At 53.9% G+C, this 23,670-nt stretch overlaps 2 protein-coding genes and 1 long non-coding RNA gene across 3 annotated transcripts; 1 reads left to right on the plus strand and 2 right to left on the minus strand.

The window, feature by feature from the left end:
- Positions 1 to 293: 293 nt before the first annotated feature.
- LOC134562194 (cytochrome P450 4F3-like) lies at positions 294 to 18,640 on the plus strand. The gene is given in 18 exon segments (XM_063419617.1): positions 294 to 335; positions 2,090 to 2,161; positions 3,341 to 3,616; positions 4,114 to 4,206; positions 4,453 to 4,573; positions 5,340 to 5,491; positions 14,594 to 14,738; positions 15,125 to 15,178; positions 15,489 to 15,616; positions 15,927 to 16,058; positions 16,974 to 17,237; positions 17,575 to 17,641; positions 17,716 to 17,845; positions 17,903 to 17,994; positions 17,997 to 18,047; positions 18,129 to 18,193; positions 18,278 to 18,360; positions 18,460 to 18,640. Coding segments are annotated over 18 exon segments (2,148 nt in total).
- A 394-nt stretch (positions 18,641 to 19,034) lies between these two features.
- LOC134562142 (uncharacterized) lies at positions 19,035 to 21,738 on the minus strand. Its single transcript, XR_010083095.1, has 3 exons — positions 21,626 to 21,738; positions 20,767 to 20,845; positions 19,035 to 19,262 (listed from the first exon to the last, which is right to left on the minus strand). It is a non-coding gene; the product is annotated as an uncharacterized LOC134562142 (long non-coding RNA).
- LOC134562085 (zinc finger protein 239-like) lies at positions 19,256 to 20,577 on the minus strand. Its single transcript, XM_063419543.1, has one exon. It carries the CDS (start codon positions 20,511 to 20,513, stop codon positions 19,743 to 19,745), a length of 771 nt encoding a protein of 256 aa, XP_063275613.1. The 5' UTR covers positions 20,514 to 20,577; the 3' UTR covers positions 19,256 to 19,742.
- Positions 21,739 to 23,670: the final 1,932 nt, after the last annotated feature.

The following is a 23,670-nucleotide window of genomic DNA, read 5'->3' on the forward strand; positions in this document are numbered from 1 at the left end:
TTTGGACATTGACTTTTAACCTTGCTGCTGCCAACAACCCCTGGATATTGGCACTTGCCATGGCCCACGCTGCTCATGCCAAGGCGCAGATGGAGACCACCCCCTCAGCAGAGTTTTGCCTTCAGGGGAGCAGTGTCTCTGCTTGCTGCTTTCCCCAGCTCTCTGGGGCCTTCTTCCCTGCTCCTTCTTGGTCATTTGTGCTCTTTTCTTGCCTGTTCCTGCAGACCCCGAGAGAAAAGCTTGCTGCCAGGCAGGACTCAAGCAATCTCCAGCTAGCAGGCATCAAAGAGGAAATGAATCGCTTCCTTGAGCAGAGGGAGGCTCTGCAAAAGCAGGTGAGTGGAACAGCAGTGGCACCGCAGCCATCCAGCAGGTGCTCTGTGCCCTTCTGGCCTTGCCATGGCAGAGCAGCAGCTCAGGGGGTGATCCCTGGGGCTGCCTCACGCTGTGAGCGTGGCAGCTGCTCTGAAGGACACTTAGGGATCTGCTGGATCTCAGCTGCTGCCCTGGACAGCAGGGTTGGTCCTCTGGGCTCTTGAGCAGCAAGCACCAGCATGGATTTCTGCTGGCCCCTTCCTGCTGGCCTGGCTTTTGAGGTGCTTTTCCAGGTGCCCTTGGTGACCCAACGAGAGTTCAAAACAAGTTGTCCATATCCAGTGTGAGCCTGGTCCTTTCAGGACAGGGACATGTGGGAACTGACAGTGCTCAGATTTTAGGCTTTGGGCACTTGCTAAAAAGACAAGAGAGCAACTCTCTCATTCTGGCCTGGGAAAATCCAAAGGAGGAACCCAAACAATCCTTGGGAGGTGAAAAACAGTTAGCAGGTGGTGTTTTTCTAACCTGTTCAGTGGCAAAGATGTTTACAAAGAGGTGTAGGCTCTAAATGACCGGTCATTTTCATTGTACCAAAACACTGCATAAAAAGAGGGTTTTGAAGAACCAAGATTGCTCTCCACTTGCTGTAATAAGCTGAGAGTCGTGTCGTTATTATCGTGCCACCCTTAAAACAATAATGACGGGGACAAATGGAAAGTTGTCCTTTGCCTTTGCTCACAGTGTCTGCTGTGGCTGACAGGGACAGGCTGTAGCCTCTGACTGCTTTGCTCTGTTTGACTTGAGGTGGAAGAGTTGACAGCTCGGCTGGCAGCCTTCAGAGAGTGCCAGAAACCGATTGTGCACAAAGCTCAGCAAGATGGCAGTGAGGCTCTGGAGAGGGAAAAAGGCAGGTAAATGAAATCCTGTGGGACGCTGCCTTGTGATGAATGGATTCCCTCTCTCTGAGCTTTGCACCTGCCAGCATTTCCTGAGTGGCAGAGTTCTGAACTGTCCGTGCTGATGTGTTTCATTCCCTGGAGGTTGTGCTTCATTTCTTTGGAGCCCTCAGTTTCCCTGATGTAATAAACGCCAATCACTCGCTTTTGAAATTTATGAAAATTTAATAAAATTAAGAAATGGTTATATAAAAAATAGTAATACAAATATAATAATAAAGGTTAAACAATTTAGAGTTAGGACAAATTATGAGACAATAATAGCAAAGAGTTACAGCCCGGGCTGGGTCCCCTCTCCATAAACAAAAGTCAGCAGGAGAAGGACAACATTAAAAGAGAATTTACCCCTTAAGAGGAGTCACCCCATGATTATGCATATTTTGTTTAACACAAGAGATTTTGCCTGGTACTTGTCAAAAACTTTCTGCTAATCCCCCAGGCACCTTTGAGTCTAAGTCAGGCTTGAAGAGGTTGTTTCTGTTGATTAGGAAGCCATAAATCTCTTTCCTCTGGAAAATTTAGGGGTTTCTGCAATTGTTATCTCTGTGCAAAGAATTTCCTGGTTATCTTCTCTTTCTCTTGAGCTAAAAAATCTCACACGCATAGGTTTTTTTTATTTTTGATTACTAAAGCTTAATGTTAATTACAAAACTCCATTCACTATATTATTCAAATGTTAATACTTAATACTTTAATAACTTTTCAATCTAGCATAATACATAAATATCTGCATAGAGCCATATAATATGCCTTTTTCACACCTGAGGACAAAGGCTTTTGGAGTAGCTCTTTCCCTCTAAGGGCTGTTGTGTTGTTAGGTTGGTGTCTTAACCCTGCCCAAGCTGCAGTGTAAGGAGCTGGACACATCCATCAGCTCCACCTTGGGTCTGGTACCTCGAACCCTTTGGGAGCTGGGTCAGCCTGGCATCCTGATTGCTTTGCTGGGCAGAACAATCTTAAACCTGTGATCTCTGATCTGAGCCAGATTCCCCTCTGAGGAGCCCAAGGGACACCAAAGTCTCTCCTGGCCATCTGTTGCCTTGCTCTGCAGGCCAACTCTAACTCTGAAGGGGAAGGAATGGAGCCTCAGAAACCTGGAAGGAAACAACCTGGCCTGGGTCAAGCAGGTGTCTCAGCTCCATTCTGCTTTTCACTGGGGTGAGCAGCTCCTCTCAGACCGCATAGGAGAACTGCAGGAGCTCAGCACCCAGGTAACCTGTGCAGGGCATCCTCTTCTCCAGGGACACACAACACCACCTTCGGCTGCAGCTTGGAGCCCCAAGTGCTTCCCTCTGCCAGCAGCATCCACTGCTGCCATGTCCTGCCCGGGGCTGCTGCTGCGCCCTGGGGCCAAGGCTGGCTCTGGTGTCTTCTGATGAGGTTTTTCCCTGTTCTCTCCTGCAACAGGAACTCTCAGAGGAGAAGCAGGGGCAGACTCCTTTGGAGCTCCTCCATCCCTCTTAGCAGTGGAGTTGGTGCCTGGGCTGGGCACTGAGCAATGTGGGGAACACAGGCGTGGTTATGGCAGGCTGGGGAGGGCTCTTCCAGCACAGCCAGTCCATCCCGTGTTTGAGCTGCCCCACCAAGGATGCCCATTGCCTCCCTTGCTTTGTTTGGTCTTTGTCCCCGTTGGAATCCTTGGCTTTGCCCCTTCTGTGTCCAGTGTGGTTTTTTGTTGCTGTAGGACACGAAATGAACCACACAGATGCCGTGAATTCTCAGAAGGCTGGAAAAAGGTGTTTATTCAAAGTGTGATTTCTTTATCTACTATTTACAGAGACCAATATGATTGGGTGGCAAAGTAAACACCTCTTCAACCACACTGGTCAAGCCAGAGGGCCATCAAGAAGTCCCTCCTCTAAAAGGAAGGAATAACATAGATATAGTTAGCAAAACATTTCTTTTTGTGTAGAGCAAAGCGCCTGGGAAATTTCACAAACCAAAATATCTCAGACATGAAATCTACAGTTTTTTGCTTGAAGTCATTTCTCCCCCATTCCTCACCCTCCTGCTGCTCTGCTACCCCAGCAGCAGCCCTGCCCCTGAGGCTGTGTGCATCCCTGTTGCAGATCCGCTCCCTGCAGGAAGCAGTGCAGCAGAAGGATGCTGCCCAGGCAACTCGAGAGGAGCAGCTGCTGCAGGAGCTGCAGGAGTCCCGGGCAGGCGAACGGCGCTGCAGGGACGCGGTGCAGCTGCTGCAGGCCGAGGTCTCGGAGCTGCGTCTGAGGCTCCGCAGCTCCGAGGACAGAGCAGAGGCCTTGGCCACACAGCACCAGCAGGCCAGCGGTGCCCACCGCACAGCCCAGTGCCAGCTGGACAGACTGCTCCTGGCTGTCCACCGCATGGTCAGGGACAGCAGCCACTTGGTCACTCGCAGCTCAGGCAAGCGTGGCAGGGCTGGGCTGGCAGAGGTGCAGAGGCTGTGGGAGAGCAGGGGGAGTGACCAGCGGCCATGGTCAGCCTGGGGTGACAGGCTCAGCCTTTCAGCCTTTAGGCTGGCCCCAGCCTTGGCAAGTCCTGGCAGCCTGACAGCCCTGCAGGGTCACAGGTCTGTGTTTGGACAGGGAGAAATGATCAGCACCAGGAGGGAAAAGGGCCCGAGCCCTGTCGAGCCACAGGGCCCGTGCAGCTGTCCCTGGGGCAGTGCTGGCACCAGTGGTCATCAAATGAATGATGTGACACAGGCCCTGCTGCAAGGGCGGCTCTGGGACAGTGACAAAGGCACTGCCACCCTCTGGCCAGGAAGAGGCTTGGTCTGTTGTACACCCTGGCACTGAATCTTGAACCAGAACGGCTTCTCTTTTCAGAAGAGGGTCATGTTGTGGGCCTAACTGCTTCTCAGGCCAGGGATGACCCCGCAGAGCTCACGGTGGACACAGTGGAAGCAGCCCTGCAAGACCTGTGGCAGCACCTGGAGCATTCCCAGAAGGACCTGGTAACGTGTGCCCAGTGCACCCAGAAATCCTGTCCCACTGCTGGGCAGGCAGAGCACCAATGCCAGCCTGGGTGGCAGTCCTTGGAGGGGGTTTGCCGGGGGAGGCAGGAGGATCAGAGTCATATCTACCACTTCTGTCCAGCTGCCCTCTCCCACCTGGGCGATTTCTGCCTTAGTGTTTGTAGCCCTTTGTCTCCTGCCAGCAGTGGCCCCGTGAGGTGATTCTGCTCCTCTTACCTCTCCCAGAATGATGCAAGGAAGAAGATTCAGGCCTTGAAGCTGCAGCTGAGCACGACGCAGGCTCAGAGGGACTATTTGTGTGCCTGCAATCAGGAGCTGCAAAAACAGCTGGCTGAAAGACAGGAAGGTACAGCCTCTCCTCTCCTCTCCTCTCCTCTCCTCTCCTCTCCTCTCCTCTCCTCTCCTCTCCTCTCCTCTCCTCTCCTCTCCTCTCCTCTCCTCTCCTCTCCTCTCCTCTCCTCTCCTCTCCTCTCCTCTCCTCTCCTCTCCTCTCCTCTCCTCTCCTCTCCTCTCCTCTCCTCTCCTCTCCTCTCCTCTCCCACTGCCCCATTTCTCACCACTGGGGATCTCTGGTGCCACGCAGAGCAAAACTGCAGTGCCCTGAGATGGCGGAGGAGAAAAACCACCAGCAGACTTATCCCAAGCAGGGCCACTGAAAGCTTTTTTTGGAGGCAGACCCCGTGGCTGGCAGTGCACCTGGCTGTGCCACCAGTGAGCACCTGCAGAGCTGCTGCCTTTCAGGTGCCGTGCCTCTGCCGAGGAACTGCAGCTGGACGATTCCTTGCCTTGACTCCTCCAAACTCCAGGCCAGCCCAGAGCCTCCAGGCTCTTGGCTCTCTGTGCCAGGGCTGGACAGGCTCCCCCCAGCTCCTCTCTCTCTCTTTGACTGCCTGCTCTGCATAAGCCTAAAAGCAAACACACTTTCCTCTTCCTCTCAACCCTGCCCTTTTCATTTGTTTTTTTTTCCTCTGCCCAGAAGTTTCCCTCATTCCTGTCAGCTGTGGGAGCCCTTGTGGGCTCAGGGCCCGGCAAACACAGCCAGGCAGAGATGCAGGATGCACATCAGTTTGCCTTTGCTTTGCTTTGCCCCTTCTCCCCCCTCCCTGGTGCAGCCATAGAGAGGGCAGAACGCAAGAACTCTCTAGAAACTGCCCTGAGGGAAGAGGCCACTGCAAGAAAGGAAGAGGCCATGACCCTTCACCAGGAGGTGGCATGTCTGCAGAGCAAACTGGAGAGCACGGAGAAGGAAAGGAAGGATGTGCTGGTGAGAGTGGCAGATACCATGAGGGGCCATTTCTTTGCTGTTTGGGGGCCTTCTCTCACTCTCTCCAAGGAGCTCCTTTCTCCAGTTACACTTTCCTCACTGCATTCTTTGGAACAGGGAGGAAAAGATGTCACAGCCGTGTCAAACCCAGTCAGGCCTGAGGCTGCTGACTTGCCTCCCTGCTGGAGCTTTCTGCCCTTGGAGCTGCAGCTCTCAGTGCCCACACCTGCAGCTCTGTTCCTCCCCAAAGGAACACCTGAGCAAGGCTCCAAGAGGTTGGGGAAGGGCAGGAAGGGACCTGGGACAGGCTGAGGGAGCTGGCAAAGATGCAGCAACAAGGGGGGCCCGGGAAAGATCTGCAGCATCCCGAGAGGCAGGGAGAGGAGGGGCAGCCCGTGCTGAAAAGCAAAGAGAGACACAATCACTGACTCTTCTTCTCCCTGTTTTGGAGCACGAACGGGACAGTCTGCAGGCAAATCAAGAAAAACTGGAGTGTCGGATCCAACTTCTGGAAGAATCAGTCACAGCCTCTGAAACCCGAGCAAACTCAGCCATGGAAAGGAATTGTGCCCTTCAAGAAGAACTCCAGACCATCATATCCATCTTTCAAATTAAAAAAGAAAAACTGGAATCACAGGAAAAGGAAATGGAGATGCTCCAGCAAGAGGCAGCAGAGGCCAAAGCTTTGCAGGGCCATCTCGCTGGCATGACTGCCGACCTGTCAGAAAGGGAGAGGGAAATCAGGTTGTACCAGGAGCAGATAAGAATGCTGGAAAAGAAGAATTTAATGCAAGCATCTTCCTTGAAAAGGAAGGAATTAAACCAAATGAGAAGAGAAGCTGAGAGGGAAGCCATGAAGGAAGAGCTGGAGCTTGTGGCTGCTACTTTGAAGCAGAGGGAAAATGGAGAACTTGAATGGAGAAAGAAGGCTCAAGCCCTGAGTGCTGCCCTTGCCAAGAGTGAAATGTCCAAAGGGAGTCTAAGGAAAAAATCAATCATCCTGCAGAGAACAGCTCCCGGCAGGGACACGGACCAGAGCTGTCTGCAGGTAGGCACTGGGATTGATCTTCAATCCACTCAAACGCCCCTGAAGGATTCCAGCGCTATTTCCCATCCAGAGGTGGGAATATATATCCCTGTCAGTCCATGGCCTGCTTGGGCAAAGCAGCCTTGTCTGGCTGACTCCAGCCAGCGGCCACTGGCCTGCGGGAAGGTTTCCTGGCACACCGCAACGACTGACACAGCTCTGGAGCTTGCTGCTAAAATCAGCTCCACTCCAAGAGCTGGGCAGGGGGAGCTGCTTCTCCCGTGCCTGGGCAAGGGCAGGCAACACGTGGTGGTTTGGATTTGGTGCAGGAAGGAACGCAGCAGCTCAGCCCAGTGATGGACTGAACTGAGCAGAGCTTTGTCCCCAGGGCTGAACAGCAGCTGCACTGCTGGTGCTCGCAGCATGCCTCCAGAGAGGGAGAGTTCTGAGGGACAGTTTTGTGATGCTTTCAAAGAATGGAGTCATCTCTGTTGCGGTGTGCGTTTCCCAGGACGCACAAGGCAGCATCGGGATGCGACACATTTCCCCCCGGGGAGACGTTTCCTCCCCGCTCTGGACTTCGGTGGTCTCGGCAGTTGCTTTTGGGGCTCAGAGGTGTATCAGAGGCGAGACAGGTCTTGGGGTAAACTAAGGAGATTTATTACAGGTATAACTGAAGCATAACAACTAAAAGCTGGACCCCAAAGACAGGGAGCACATGGTCTCACCGTGGGTTTTATAGACGGGGCGATACAAAGCAAACAACCAATGAGAATGCACTCAGGGAAGAGTCTAGGGCAGGGAATACAGAACTAAATCCAATGGGAATAGCAAAAGCAGTGTAATGATATGAAACAGCAAATGATATATCAAGTTAGGGAAGATTGGCAAGGAAGGTTCTAGAAACAGAGGCAGGGACACAGAGAAATGACACATAACATGTATAATTTAAATCATAACACACAAATGAAATATAAAGCTAGCTTGAAAACTTAAAGCAGAAAATCCACACCACAACACATCTCCTCTCTGAATACCCAGCAGGCTCCTGGAGCAGAAGGGGAGCGGCTGTCACAGCACTCAAGGAAAGGCCTGGACTGTGTGCTGAGTCTGCTTGCATCACCAGAAAAGAAGACAGAGTGGAGGGAACTCAACGCTGAGCCCAGCAGGAATCTTGGGCAGGTAAAATGGGCTTTCCCTGCCTCTGCAAAGCCTCAGGCTCCTCTGCAACACGACACTTTTCCCCAAGCAGCACTTTGAGGTGCTCTGCTTGTTTCCTTCCCTCTCCCTCTCCCCACTGAGGGCATCTCGGATTCTTGTCTCCGAGATTCGGTGGTAAAGTGTCTTTTGCCCTCTGAAACACCTGGCGCCAGAAGCAGAAGAAGAGTCAGGAGTTGCCAGTTCTGGTTTTCCAAGGTTGTTTATTCTTTCTCATCTCACAGTTCTCTCTGTGCTCTGCCAAGGTTCCTGCTGCAGCAGAGAACTTGTGGCAGCTCCCCTCTGGTCAGGAGGTCTAACCCTTTTGTACCATTCCTCTGACCCAACCATGGTCCACAATGCATTCTCTATTTACAACTAATTGCCAATACCTATCACCTACCCTAACCATGTCACTCTAAACCAATCCCTTGTGACCCTGCACTGCAGAAGATGGAGGGCAAGAACAAGAAGGAAGAAGAACAGGTCCACGCCCTGATTCCTCCATCTTGGCTCTCCAGTCTCCATTCTAAGAAATCCCAAATTCTGCCTTTTCACCCTGTGATAAACCAACTACTACTCATTTCACACTCTTGAGACTTGTAATTCCTCTTTCACTCTGTGCCAAGGTTTCCAACCCCCTTGTAGAGGTTCCAAACCTCCTGCTCGGGTCCCAGACCCCTCTGCTGGGGTCCCAGACCCTCCAGGGTAGTCAGAGAGATGCCCTGGACTCTGACATGGGCACACACTTGTATTTTCTCTCTCTTGGCCTTCACAAATGCACTTCACTGGGGTGCCTCCCTCCTCGCCCCACACTTGACTCTCTTTCAGAGCCCACAGCAAGAGCTTCATGCCCCCAATGTCCTCTGGTGCAATTAAGGGTCTCTGAAGAGACATCTCCTTGCCTTGACATCCAGGGGTCCTTTTGCTCCATGTGACCCCCTTCTCCCACCCTGTGTGCAGGCAGAACATCAGTGGAGGAGCTGGAAGGGCTGTAGGTGTCGGGAGAGTTTGCTCTCTGTGCGTGGGGCTTCCAAGGAGCTCGAGTAGAAGAGTTCTTCAGAGCCTTGGGTAAGCAGCAGCCTCCTGCTGAGGCACAGCCTGTGGAGAAGGGGTCAGTGCGCTGAGATCTGCTCAGGGCCAGTCTGGGAGCCTCTTCCTTCCCCTCCGACACGGACAAAGGGTTTGCCAGGGCTGGAGTGGGGGCTGTGTGGGGGCACAGCCTGTGCCGTGGGGCTGCGGGTGCTCCTCAAGTGTGGGCTTGTCTGAGCTGGGCCTCTGGGCCTCTTTCAGGTGTGCCCACTGCATCTGCAGCTCGCCCAAGACCAACAGCACCAGCAGGAGGACGTGGAGAGCTGTGCAGGGACCAGCCAGGAGCTCTCCTCTTCCTCACCACCTGCCAGCCATCATTCTGGAATAAAGAGTTTTTCAGCAGAAGATTAGATTCAGTTTTTCACTGGCACAATGAGGCTCTGGCGAGCTGTTGTGCAATTTCACCGCTCGAGGCCAGAGCTTGTCCCTGAGACAAGAAATGGGAATTTGAGGTGTCACCAAACTGCTTCTGGTCCGAGTTTTCCAGGAGAGAATGGGGAAAACCTCATCAGGAGACACCAGAGCCAGCCTTGGCCTCAGGGTGCAGCAGCAGCCCTGGGCAGGACACGGCAGCAGTGGATGCTGCTGGCAGAGGGAAGCACTTGGGGCTCCAAGCTGCAGCTGAAGGTGGTGTTGTGTGTCCCTGGAGAGGAGGATGCCCTGCACAGGTTAGCTGGGTGCTGAGCTCCTGCAGTTCTGTGCTCGGAGTGGAGCTGCTCAGGAGCCTGCTGAGGAGCAGAAGGGAGCTGAGAGGCCTGGCTGATCTGTCACGGTGTCCCTCCAGCTGCTGAGGGTACCAGAGCTCCAGACCACCCACTCGTGGAACCAAGGGGCCACCGTGACACTGCGGGCTCTTGTGGAAGAAAGGGGCCACAGTGACACAGCAGGGAAAAAAAATGGGCCCAGGAGACTCTGGTCATGCTGTGGAACCTCATGGAACCAAGGGGCCTTTGTATCACAGTGGAGCTTTTTCAAACCAAGGAGATCATTGTGACATGATGGAAGATGATTGAACCAACAGGCAAGGCTGCATGGAGGCAAGGATTCCATTGTGACTCTGACAAACCAAGGATTCCACTGTGACACTGACAAACCAAGGATTCCACTGTGACACTGAAAATCCAAGGATTCCATTGTGACTCTGACAAACCAAGGATTTCACTGTGACACTGAAAATCCAAGGATTCCATTGTGTCACTGAAAATCCAAGGATTCCATTGTGACTCTGACAAACCAAGGATTCCACTGTGACACTGAAAATCCAAGGATTCCACTGTGACACTGAAAATCCAAGGATTCCATTGTGTCACTGAAAATCCAAGGATTTCATTGTGTCACTGACAAACCAAGGATTCCACTGTGACACTGACAAGCCAAGGATTCCCAGCTCTACCCCTTTATAAATAAGAGTGTGTTCCCTGCTGCCAGTGACTGCCAGCACTTAGGAAAGACTCACACTTTTGACTCACAGTTTATGGTATAACATAAATTATTAATTTTATAATCATAAATCTATAATTAATATTAATAATTATTATTAAATTAATGTTAATTTATTAATATTAAATCATGACAGGTTAAGGTCCAAGGAGTGTCAGTGATAGTATCTGAGTGTAAAATTGCACTCAAATGAATACAGAGACAAGCTCTAATCCCCAATGAAACAATTAGTGTGCATCAAGCATGATTCTTACCCAACAGACATCCTTATAGGGAAGAAGAGAGGTTCAGCCCCTTGACTGATGCCAGCAGTTATCGAGGAGTCTTCCCTGACTTTTCTCTCATTCTTGATTTTAGTTTTATACTATTTCTTTCTGTTTATGTGGAGCTTGAGTCTGCCTCAAGTCAGACCTACAAATTTGCACAATGGTGCAGTCGATACAATCACTCCGTGTATGAATGGCTACATAATCTGATCGTTCAGATTTGAAGAAAATCCTGGCCTCAAATTTTACACCTATACCCTCTAAAATCAGCCTTCTCTGCACCTCTAAAATGCTGGAGAGAAGACTGATTTAGTGAGGTTGGAATTTTGTAACTGTTAGGTAGAAATTAATGAGGGATTCCATCTTTACACCCAGTGGGAGGGTTTGGCCAGGTACCCTGAGGTGTACGAGGTTCTAACAACCAGACCTGCCTCGGGAGGAAATATAATTTACAGACAGAAGTGAGGAAAGCAGTCAGGACAGGCCATCTATGTTCAACCCTTAATCAGGACCAAATTATTCTGAATCTGACCAAGGTGGACAGGCCACCTACACTTGAAAGGGGACCATATAGGTAAATATATGCTCAATAAATAGCCAAATGCCTCATCATCTAATTAGTCATGCACCTGAATGGAAGAATGAGATTCCCACAGCCCCTACCTACTATCCAATAAAACCACAGCCAAGGGAAGGGGCTTGGCAGAATCAGTGGGGAAAGAAGACCCTGTCAAGCCTGGTGCACTCTCAACAGTGTGGGATGACCTCCTGCTGGTGTCGCAGCCTTCGGTGAAATACCACTACTCTGATCATTTTGGTGAGCAGACCCGGCCTCCAGGGTAGAGGAGGGAAGGCCTCCCATGCCAGCAGCAGGCAGACCACGTCTGAGACCCCAGTGCATAGACCTGGCCTTCTGTGACCAGGCTTGGCATGCTGGGGACACGGGGTACAGCTGGTCCCCTGCTCCAGTGGGGTGAGGTGGCCTCCCATCCCAGCAGAGAGAGAGCAGACCTGCTTCCTGTGACCAGACTTGGCCAGTGTGGGATGTAGAAAACGAGTTCCAAGTATAAGTTCCTACATTTCCAGGGTGATGGGGTTGGTGACCAGTTATTTCTGGTCATCTTCTTCTCGTGTCCCCTCCTGTTTGTTCAACTCCTTGTATTGCCTCTGCTGTTCCCAAAGATGACACCTGTGACCATGAAGAGGGAAGTGACATCCAAGCCTTCATGCAAATTAAGAGACATTTAGCACCATTAAAAGGAAGAAAGCCCTAGGAAAATGAGCCAACATGTATTTAGAGAAATTAGATCACAGTTTTTGCTGAGGAAGGAATAGGACTATCCCTCAGTTCCAGTTTGTAATCTTTACAGTCCCACCTTGTGTTCAAAAGAGCAACACTAGAGGAAAGACCCTGGACCTGGAGCAGGCAAAGTGCCTTCCTGTGCACTCCCATGAGGACAGAAGTCCCAGCTCTGCCGGAAGACAAAGCTGAACCCCTCCTCATCCTCCGTGTCACCACTGGGAGCGGCGGCAGTGCACGCGACCCCTCGGGCCCCCGCTCGAGCTGACCCTTAATGAAGGGGTTCAGAGGAGCTGCTCTCCTGCCCTCGTTCATTTCAGCTGGGGCCTCATCCGGGATCGGCCACACCCAAAGAGGACTGAGGATGGGACAGGCACCCACCCTACCGGGCCTCCAGGCACAGCTGGATACACCTGGACCAAGGGATGGCTGGAGAGCGGCGACACGCAGGAGCACCGGACTGTTGGGAGTCCAGGGCATCCCTCTGGTCGCACTGGAGGGTCAGGGACCCTGTCAAAGGGGTCTGCGACCCAGGCAGGGGGGGTTGGAACATGTACAGGGGTTCTGGGATCTGTACAGGGGGGTTGTAGACCTTGGCACAGAGCCCAGAGAGACATGATCTTTGACTTCAGTCCATGGGAGAGACTACCTACATTGCAGGAAGAATTAAAAGTCACCAGGGTGTGAAGTAGATAGCAGTTAGTTTATCACTGGGGGTGAATGTATTTTGGATGTGTGGGCTTGAGAAGAAAAAATGGAGGATTTGGGATGTGGTCCTGTCCTTCTTCTTCTTCTTCTTGTCTGACATTTCTGCTGTGAAGGTGGCACGTTTGGATAGGGTCAAAGCAGATATGACCTGTCTAAGCATAGGTGTTGGGTATTGGTGATTGATTGTAAATAATGGAAACGCAATATGTAGTATAAGAGGTCAAGACCCTCCCAGGCAGGAGGAGTCCATGTGTGATCCTGCTGCTGCACGGAGCTCCGCAGGGCACGAGAAGAGCTTGAGAGATAAGACCTAATAAACAAAGAGCAAGACCTTGAAAAACTAAAAACCTGAAGACTCCGTGTTTTTCTTTGCATCCTGCTGGTGACTCCTGAAAGGGCAGAGACATTTTACCACCCTGACCTCAGGGGGTTAAACCTGAGACCGGACTGGTGAGTGAGACCGGTGGTGGGAGTAGGAGGCAAGTGAGGTGTGAGTGAGACGGGGGCCGGCAGCTCAGACCCCAAAGCGACTGTGGACCCCTTACTACCGCGGTTCTGGGCTCCTGAGGGGGCTGGCTGGGAATGGGGGCAAGTGAGAGGAAATAAGGAGTACTTGAGGTGCCTCCAAGGGGGATAAAGAGGGGCGCCCGCCGGGTGTGTGGAGGTAACTAGAGAGTGAGTGACACACAGAAAAAGGGGGAGGCCCCTCTCTCAGGGCTTAGCAGCCCAGGCCCTTGCAGAGTGCAAAGAGCCTAGGTGTAGAGGGGGTGGTGTAAGCTTACAGGGTGTCCCCAGGCGCTGCTGGCACCAGGGTCCACGAGGAGCCCGGTCCCCTGGGTCACACCAGATGTGCCGTAAGTGTTGTGTTGGTGCAGTCCTGGGAGGGGGCCGTAAACCTGCCCAGAGCACAGGGGTGGGGGGCCAGGGATCGGGCAAGAAGGAAAGAACAGTGGGACCTGAAGTCAAAAATAATTGGAGAAGAATGCATCATGAGGGTAGGGGAAGAGTATAAGACCTCAGTAGGAAAAACAGCTTGTAAAAGATATTTAATAACAAAAACTTTAGGCCCTAAGTACATTCCCCAAGAACCTAATCGTTACTTGTCCATTGAGAAGAAAGAGAAAGGGTGCATCTGTCATGAGGGTATGGGCTGCATGAACGTGCTGATAAAGAGATAAATCCCTTTTGGGGAGTAAAGAGAAGTGTCCAAATATTGGGAATGTCCACCAGAAACAAGCGGTACCTTTGGGGAGGCTCCTGAACAATTCTTTTGGATCTGCAGAAATACAGCTTACACCAAACTGCCAGGGGACTGGGCTGGGAGTTGCACCATAGGAATTATTAAACCTGCCTTCTTCTTACTCATAAAGAGATCAGAATCAAATTTGGGAGTTCCAGTATATGACGACCTGAGAAAGACTAACCGGAAAAAGAGAAGCATAGTTGAGATAGGGGGGACCCAAAAGTGGAAAAGTAAAGTATGGACCCTAGAAGAAATCATTGAAACTTATGGGCCGTTCACCTGGGCTCAAGATGGGTCCTGGGGACACCATACCCCGATTTATTTGTTGAATCAGATCATCAGACTCCAAGCAGTACTTGAAAAAGTTTCCAACAGAACAGCCCTCGCCCTTGATCATATATCTATATGGCACCAGCAAAGGGACAGCAGGGACAGGGTGGTGGCACCTGCGAGGGGACAGAAGGAATGGGATGGTGGCACTTGGGAGGACAGTGAGGACGAGGTGGAGGTGCCAGCAGAGGGACGGGGGGACAGGGTGGTGGCAACTGTCAAGGGACAGAGGGGATGGCCCCTGCGGGGGGGATAGTGAGGACGGGGTGGCAGCACCTGCAAGAGGACCGTGGGAACAGGGTAGTGGCACCTACAAGGGGACAGAAGGAATGGGGTGGTGGCAATTGGGGGGGACAGCAAGGAGAAGGTGGTGGCACCTGCCAGGGGACAGTGGGGACAAACACACATGTCCACAAGGCTGGCAGTGTTCTGAGGACACACACGTCTCCCCAAGCCTACCTGTGCCCCCAGTGACACAGCTGTCCCCTGTTGTCCCCAGGGCCAGAGCACGGAGCAGGGCCTCCAGCAGGTGGACACCTTGGTGGCCCGGTACCGTCATGGCTGCCTTTGGTGGGGGCTTCCCTGGCTGCCCGTCCTGCGCCTCTTCCACTCCAGCACCCTCCGGCCACTCCTCAGAGCCTCAGGTAGGACATGGGACACCAGATGGGTCCCCAGGGCCACCCATGAGTATCACCACAGCTGGCACAGAGACCTGGCAGGGCCCAGGCAGTGGCCACCAACCCAATCCCAGCGGTGTCACCACAGCAAGGCCAAATGCCACCCTAGAGTGGCCACCAACCTGTCCATGGGGTTCCCCAAGGCCACCCAAAGGTGTCACCATGTCCAGCTCTGGTTTTCCCCCAACCCCCATCCTTAGTGGCCATGGGTGCTGAGAGAGGGTCCCCATCCCAGGGTCCCCACCTGAGGGTCAATGGGTGCAGACAGGGTGGCCTCATCCCCAGTGTCCCCACCCAGGGGACCCGATGCCACCCCAGTGAATCCCTACCCACCCCGTCCTTGTACCCTGCAGCTTTTGTGGTCCCCAAGGACAAAATTTTCTACGGCTTCCTCAAGGCCTGGCTGGGTGAGTGCAGGGGGCTAGGGTGGGGACAGCACCCCTGGGTGCCCTGCAAATGGAGCTGGGTGTCACAGCACCCCTGGGTGGCCCCACAGAGGGATCTGGCTGTGTCACAGGGGCAGTGGAGGACGGGGACATCCCTGGTGCCCCTAGGATGGATTTGGGTGTGTCACATGGGACAGGGGCAGGGGGGACAGGGTCAGCCCCCCTGGGTGCCCCCAGGATGGATTCGGGTGTGTCACAAGGGACAGGGGAGGTGGGGGACAGGGTCAGCCCCCCTGGGTGCCCTCGGCGGACCCCGGTGTCCCCTTGCCAGGGGAGGGGCTACTGGTGAGCGGCGGGCAGCGCTGGGCGCGGCACCGGCGGCTCCTGACGCCCGCCTTCCACGGGGACGTGCTCCGGAATTACCTGGGAATCTTCAACCAGAGCACCCGCATGCTGCTCGTGAGAGATCCGAGATGGGCACGAGTCCCCCACCTCCACCCCAAATTCTGACCTGCACCCCCAACCCTGACTTGCACCCCAAATCCTGACCTGCACCCCAAATCCTGAGTCCCGCACCCACAATTCTGGACTGCACCCACTGCTGCACCCCGAGTCCCGTCCTGTATCCCAAATCCTGTACTGTCCCACACCCCGAACCCAACTCTGCCCCCTCTCCCACCCCTGTCCCACCCCCAAATTCACCCCCTGCCCCCATCCTTTGTCCCTGACCCCCTCCCTGTTCCCTCCCTGACCCAGTCCGTCCTCACAGGCCAAGTGGGAGGCAGCAGCAGCAGCTGGCGGGGGGCCGGTGGAGTTGGAGGTGCTGCAGCCCCTGAGCCTCCTCACCCTGGACACGCTCCAGAAGTGCATCTTCAGCCACGAGAGCCACTGCCAGGAGCGAGTGTCACCTGTCCCCACTGACCATCCTGGTGGCTGTGGTGGCCTCACCATGGTCCCTGCTGACCATCACGGTGACCGTATAGGCCCCACCATGGCCCCCACTGGCCATCATTGGGCCATGGTGGCCCCGCCATCATCCCTGTTGGCCCTCCTGGTCCCACCATTGCCCCCTGGCCATCCTGCACTTGTCTTCATTGGTCATTCTGGTGGCCCCAATGTCCCCACCATCGTCCCTGTTGGCCATCCTGGTCCCACCATTGTCCCGATTTGGACATCCTGGCCCTGCAATTGTCCCCACTGGTCATTCTGGTGGCCCTAATGTCCCCGCCGTCATCCCTGTTGTATCACCGTGGAGACCTAGCCAGGAAACAGACTGGGGACACAGATCTGGGTCCAACAGAGCATGCAGGGCAGAAGCCCCGGTCTTAGTTTATTTTGCCATTATATACCTGTGGCAAGGTGACCATGGATTGGAGAAGGGTATCCCCACCTCTCCTACCACATTGGTCCAGGAGGCTGTCATTCAACCTCCTCTTCTCTTGGAGAAAGAATTCATAACATTGCCAATATTTACAAAACATGGTCCTGTGTTTACAATTCACCAGCGTGAGAAACTGCACATTTCTCCTTTAATATGAACGCTCAGTAAACCAGGAAAATTCATGGCAACACTGTTGGCCATCCTGGTCTCACCATTGCCCCTTGGCCACACTGCAAGTGTCCCCATTGGTCATTCTGGTGGCCCCAATGGCCCCGCCATTGTCCCTGTTGGCCATCCTGGTCCCACCATTGCCCCCATTGGGACATCTTGGCCCTGCAATTGTCCCCATTGGTCATTCTAGTGGCCCAAATGGCCCCAATGTTGGCCATGCTGGTGGCCACGGTGTCCCCCGCTGTCCCCATTTCCTGCAGGCAGCCCAGCGAGTACCTCCAGGCCATCCTGGAGCTGAGCTTGTTGGTGGTCCGGCACCAGCTCTGGCCACTCCTCTACCCGTGGTGGCTCTACAGCCTCTCCTCTGACAGCCGGCGCTTCGCCCGCGCCTGCGCCACCGTCCACGCCTTCACCGCCAACGTGGTGCAGCGCCGGCACCGCGCACTCGCCTCCCTGGGCCACCAGGCCTGGCTGGATGGCCACCAGGGACACAGCATGGACTTCATTGACCTCCTGCTGCTCACCAAGGTGGGGCTGGGATGGTGGCCATGGAGGCCTGAGGGAGGTCCAAGAGGGTGGTGGTGGCCATGGGGGGATGGTGGTCAAGAGGGTGGTGGTGGCCATGGAAGGCTTGGTCATAGACCAGTGGCCAGTGGGGTGCTGGTAGCCACAGGGAGGTTGGGCATAGACTGGTGGCCACAGGAGAACAATGGTGGTTGTGGGCAGCATTGGCCATAGAGCTGGTGGCTAGTAGGATGGTGGTGCCTGTAGGGTGGTGGCCATGGGGGTAGAGTGGTGGCCATGAGTGGGATTTGGCCATAGACTGGTGGCCCCAGGTGGCCCGGGGCTCATCTCATCCCCACAGGACGAGAACGGCCACACCCTGTCAGATGAGGACATAGCAGCTGAGGCTGACACCTTCATGTTTGAGGGTGAGCACGAGCTCCCAGGTGCCACTGCAGGGGAGCCACTCCAGTGTCCCCTCACTCACCCAGTGTCCCCACAGGCCACGACACCACGGCCAGTGGCCTGGCATGGCTCTTCTACAACCTGGCCAGCCACCCTGAGCACCAGGAGAGGTGCTGCCAGGAGGTCCAGCAGCTCCTGGCTGGCAAGGACACTGCAGACATTGAATGGTGAGATGTCCCCAGGGCCACCCCTGGCCATGTGGCTCTGGGACACGGTGCCACCCCTGCTTGTCCCCAGGGAGGACTGTCCCAGCTGCCCTTCACCACCATGTGCATCAAGGAGAGCCTTCGGCTGCACCCTCCTGTCACTGCTGTGTCCAGCACTGCACCGAGGACATCCCCCTGCGTGATGGCCGTGTCATCCCCAAGGGTATGGCATGGCCAGGGTGTCCCCTGTGTCACCACCCACCCTCATCTGCTGTCCCTAAAGTGGCCATTCCCATCCCACCAGGGGTCATCTGCCTGATGAGCATCTATGGGACCCACCACAACCCAGACCTCTGGCCCAAGCCCAAGGTAGGGCCAGGCTACGAGGTGTCCCTGTCACCATGGTGGTGACAGCTGTGTCCCCTCAGCATGACGGTGTCGGTGTCCCCCCAGGTGTTCAACCCCCTGAGGTTCAGCCCAGAGAACAGCAAGGGACAGTCCCCATCATCCTTCATCCCCTTCTCTGCTGAGCCCAGGTATGCGCTGCAGAGGGGACAGGAGTGTCCCCAAGTGCCACCCCTGTCCCTGGCTGGGTTCACAGTGGGGTGACAGTGACAGTGGGGCCGTGGTGGCAGGAACTGCATCGGGCAGAGCTTTGCCATGGCTGAGATGAAGGTGGTAGTGGCACTGACCCTGGCCCGGTTTGTGCTGCCGAGGGACGCAGCGAGGCCACCCCCGCGCCGCAAGCCCGAGCTGATCCTGCGTGCCGAGGACGGGATCTGGCTGCTGCTGGAGCCACTGGTGGGACTGGCCTGAGGGACACGGGCCACCAGGACATGGGGACACTCTGCAAGGTATCTGGAGGAAGAGCAGGGAATTAACGGTAGCATGAAGGGGACAGTATCGTGGTGGTGGTGGGGATGTGTTGTCCTTGGTCATGGCAAACCTCATGGCATGGACATGGACACCCACGGACTTGTCCCCTAGGCCACTTGACACCATCCATGGCCACGTCCCTCATGTCCTCATGCATGGCCATACATGCCCATGTCACCATCTGTGTCTGTGACCCCCCCATGCCCAATATCCCTATCCACAGCCATGTCCCCACCCATGTCCATGTCCCAGGCCCCATGCCCACCATGTCCCCATCCATGTCCTACAGTGTCCCCAGCAATGACCCACAATATTTCCATCTGTGTCTTAGATCAAGGTTTTTATTTTTACCCCAGTGTTGGGTGAAAGGATGAAGAACAATGAACAATGAACAACGAAAGAAAATCAAGGTCAAAATAAAAGGATTTATGTGTCCATGCTGGCTGAGTATCCATGTGCTTGGGTGGCTGGAAAGAAACCTTTTTAGAGGAGTTTCCACTCCATTGTCTCCAAAATCTTCATTTTTTGTCCCACTCAGTCACCATTTGGTTCTGGAAGATGCCTGTGGAAGGGTCAGAAAGAATTAGAATCATGGAATGATTTAGGTTGGAAAAGACTCTTAAGACATCCCAGTATTCCTTGATGCTTAGAGAAGAAACAATAGGATGCAAAAGGTGGGATTTCTTGAGGTCAAAAGTAAAAAAATTCACTATCCCAAATGAATTCCTGATGCTGGTCTGCATCCCAATAGATTTTTGTCCTGCTGCGCCCAGGTGCCCCCAGGGGCCCAGGAAGATGTGAAGACCACCAGCCAGCTGTCTTCCCACCATGGATCACCAGGACCGTGGATCCCCAAGGCTCTGCCCAACGGGGCTCACTGGGGATCATCCAATGGGCTCCTCCAACGGGGGATGGAGTTGGAGCAGTGCACAAAGCTCTTCCCGCACGCGGGGCACTTGCAGGGCTTCCCTTCCTGCTGCCTCCATTGCTCTTGGGCCACGGCACAGCTCTGGGAGAAGCTCTTCCCACACTCAAAACGCTGTTAAGGCCTCTCTCCGCTGTGCATCTGCCGGTGGACAAGCAGGCTGGACCGGACAGCGAAGCTCTTCCCACACTCCCCACACTCATAGGGCCGTTCCCCAGTGTGAACCCTCTGGTGGACGATCAGGGAGGAGCTCCTAGTGAAGCCCTTCCCACACTCCACACACTGATAGGGCCGTTCCCCAGTGTGGATCCTCTTGTGGCGGATCAGGCTGGTGCAGCATGCAAAGCTCTTCCCACACTCCCCACACTCATAGGGCCGTTCCCCAGTGTGGCTCCTGTGGTGGATGATCAGGCTAGTGCTGGTAGTGAAGCTCTTCCCACATTCCCCACACTCATAGGGCCGTTCCCCAGTGTGGTTCCTCTGGTGGATCATCAGGTGGGAGCTTTGAGTGAAGCTCTTCCCACACTCCCCACACTCATAGGGCCGTTCCCCAGTGTGGACTCTCTGGTGGATCATCAGGCCAGAGGTGTCTCTGAAGCGCTTCCCACATTTCCCACACTCGTAGCGCCGTTCCCCAGTGTGGATCTTCTGGTGCCGGAGCAGGCCAGAGTTTGTGTAGAAACTCTTCCAACATTCCGAGCACTGGTGCAGCTTCTTGCCATTGTGAAGCTGTTCATGCACCACCAGCTCAGAGCTCTGGCCACATCTCTGGCTGCCTTCCTGGCACAGGGTGGGTCCTTCCTCCTCGGAGCACCCTGGCATGGGTTTGGAGCCCCTCCTCGGGCGGGATCTCTGTGCCTTTTCCTCCCCGTTGCATTCCTGTGCCATGGGGCCGCTCAAAACAGCCTCTTCCACGAGGTTCTGCTGAGGGGATTTGTCCTCCCTGGCCTCCTTGTCTGGGGGAGGAAGGACAAGGACAGGATGGGATTTGCCTCCGTGCCAGAGGGAAGGCCAAGGAGATCCCCCCAGTGCATCCCCGGCAGGACGGCGTCGGCAGCGGGGTTGTCCTGCAGCCGGGGCCAGGCTGGGCTGGGAGATGGAGCAGGAGAGAGGGGCAAAGGGGCACTGACTTCCTCCTCACCTGCCTGGGGGTCCTGGGGCATCCTCCTCTTCCTCACAGCCTTCTCCTCTACCCAGCCAAAGTCTGGCACTGGGAATTCCTGGTGTGGGAAAGACATTCTGTGAGTGCATTGGCTTTGAAGTTCCTGCTGTTCAAGTCCATCTCCAGAAGTCACCGCATGTCTGGTGTCCATAAAATCCTCCAAAAATCGAGAAGGAGTTCAAAAACACTCTCTCAGGGCTTCCCTGTTTCCAGTGTCCTTCCTTTGGGGTTATGGGGGTCCCTCTTCTCAGAGCTGCTGGGGGGCCCGTGGGTCCTGGGCATCCCCCCTCTCCCGCCTCCTGCTTCGGCTCGCTCAGGGGGTTTTGGGGCTGCCAGGGCTCATCCTGCCCTGATTCTGACTCGGCTCCCAGCTGTCCCAGGGTCCCCTTCCTCAGCATTCCCCCACTCCAGCCACTCAGCGCTTCTTCCCCCACTCCCCCACTCCCCGACAACACTTGCAGGCTCGGGGGGCCCGGACCCCCCTCATCTCCAGCCTCCACCACCCCTCCAGGCTGCCGGAGGTGCCCCAGCTCTGCCATCGCCCCGCTCCCCACTCCGGGCCTCCCGCCCTTCATCCCCGCCTCTCCCGGGATCCCCAAAACCAACGTCCCGCCCCGCCGGCACCGCGCGATCGCTTCGTGGGACCCCAAAATCCCCCCAGGGGCAACTACGGCTCAGCTTTGCACTCCTGCAAGATCTGAAAATATCCCCATCTCCTCCCCCAAACCTCCCAGGAACATGCAAAGATATTTGCGGCGCGATTCTGGAATCTCTTAGCTCCCAACGCCATTGCAAAAACCCACCCCCCCAAAAAAAAAAACAAAACCAAACCCCCAACCTCTCGGGGACCCCCGGACAGATTTGGGGTCAGCTCCCTCTCCCTGGTCACCGGCAATGCTGCGGGGGCCGGAGGTGCGGTGCGCTCTGCGAGCCGCTCGTCGAACTCCGTCGCTCTTTTCCTATTCCGGCTCCTCCTCCTCCTCCTCCACCACCAGCACGACCCCCCTTCCCCCGATTTCCCCGGACCGCGGCCGCTGCAGCACCGGCGTTTGGGTGGGGAGACCCCGCCAGGGATGGGTAGGGGGCTTGGGGACACTGTGCATCCTTATTATCATTTATTAAAACGCTTAACAGTTTAAGAGGAGTGTGCTTCGTTTCTCTCATTGAACAAGAAGTGTGTGGTAGAGAAATAGGAAAGCGGTGTCAGAGAGAAAAAGCAATGGGAAACACCTCTGGCTTGCAGCTGCCCCCGCAGCGCCCAGCGCTCCCCACTCCCACCCCCCTGTGCCACCCCTGGCAGCCAGGCACCCCCGGGAGCGGAGTTTGGGCTCGGGGGGCAGGGGGACGGCACGGCCGGGTCTGCCCTGGGGGGAGCCCCGAGCCCCCCGCCCATCCCCGGGGGCTCCCGGGGGCTCCCCCTGTTAAAAATAAGACGCTTGACACGGCCAATTTATCAAGCAGCAATTTAATAATTAATTAATTATCATGATAAAGTGTGAGCAAAAGGCAGCGCTGGGTACAGTGGTAGGGGTTTTCCCTTCCAACTGCACACCCATTGCTGGGCTTGCTGGTATTTTATTTGCTATATTCATACATATTCATAAACTTTCTCAGCAGTTTCCATTTCTAGTTTTAACGTCACAATTCAATACCTAACAGCCATAAATCTATAGATTGTCCTGTATAATTCTATAGACCATTGTGATCTATTCCGATATTTCAATACTCCAGGATGTACTTCCAGGATATGTTTTTCCAGGTGGTGGGATCTGGCTTCCAGATGTGGGGGTCCCATCTCTATTTTCAAGTCCTTCAATCTCCAATAGTGATGTCCAGCTTCTCTCTCCAGGAGCCATAAATCAGTGAGCTGAAGTCATATCTTCATGTCCAGGATGTTTTCCCACCTTGTGTGAAGCCTGAGCCCCCTCCTTATTTCCTTCTTTTGTCTAAAAAAAACCTTTTTGCACTCTAAAACTACAGTTTAAAATTCTTTATACATAGCAAGCTTCTAAAGTTATAATTAAAGGACACTTATTGCAGAATAGCTTGAGACTTATAATAGATAATTGCAAGCAAAAGATTTATTCAAAAACTTCCTTCTATGCTTTCCTCAGCTGTTTATTAGAACTCATCTTTTATAACTGTCCCATTGCTGTGTTCTACAACTACAATTACACAGATTTTCTTCATTTCCCTGACACGAAACATAACTTTGTATTTCACAGTCCCCACTCTGCTTGTATAAATTTTTATTTATCTTACTTATTCGTGTCTGGGTTTCGAATCTGGCCAAAACTTCAGAAACTTTTCCTTCTTTGTCCTTTTTCTTCAGTTTCATTATTTTGGATATTTTAGATGTTTTCTCAAAATGGCTAAATTCCCCTGTAGCTAGTTCAGGGTCTACAGGCATCACAGCGACCTGCATACCTTGTATTACAGAGTGGATAAGCTGAACAAAGCATGGAATTAAGCAAGGTAAAAACAACAGTCCAGTCAATGAACACAATATTATAAATACTATTTTCTTCCACCAAGCCCCCCCTCCAAACAACTGGTCTCACCATGGAGCTTGAAGGATAGAATTCTATTGTTGAACAGGCATTTGTTTGTTACTTAAATATCCTTCAGGGTTTTGTGGCTACCACCGATTTTAGAGAAATTTGTGGTATACATTTTCCTGCAAGGGGTTTCCCCTACCTTTGTCCCAAAAGCTTTCCCTTTCTTGGCTATGCATTCTTGGCCTATCACTACATTTGTCAATACCCATCCTTCTGTCCGCTCTTCAGGTTTTGTAATTCCTGTTCGCTTCTACTTTAAAATTTGTGCTACTTCTAACCCTTCTCCTCTCTAAGGCTATTGCCCTGTCATTTGGGTCCCACCACA

The sequence above is a fragment of the Prinia subflava genome, chromosome 26 (genome assembly GCF_021018805.1).
Source record: "Prinia subflava isolate CZ2003 ecotype Zambia chromosome 26, Cam_Psub_1.2, whole genome shotgun sequence".
Taxonomy (NCBI): Eukaryota; Metazoa; Chordata; class Aves; order Passeriformes; family Cisticolidae; genus Prinia; species Prinia subflava.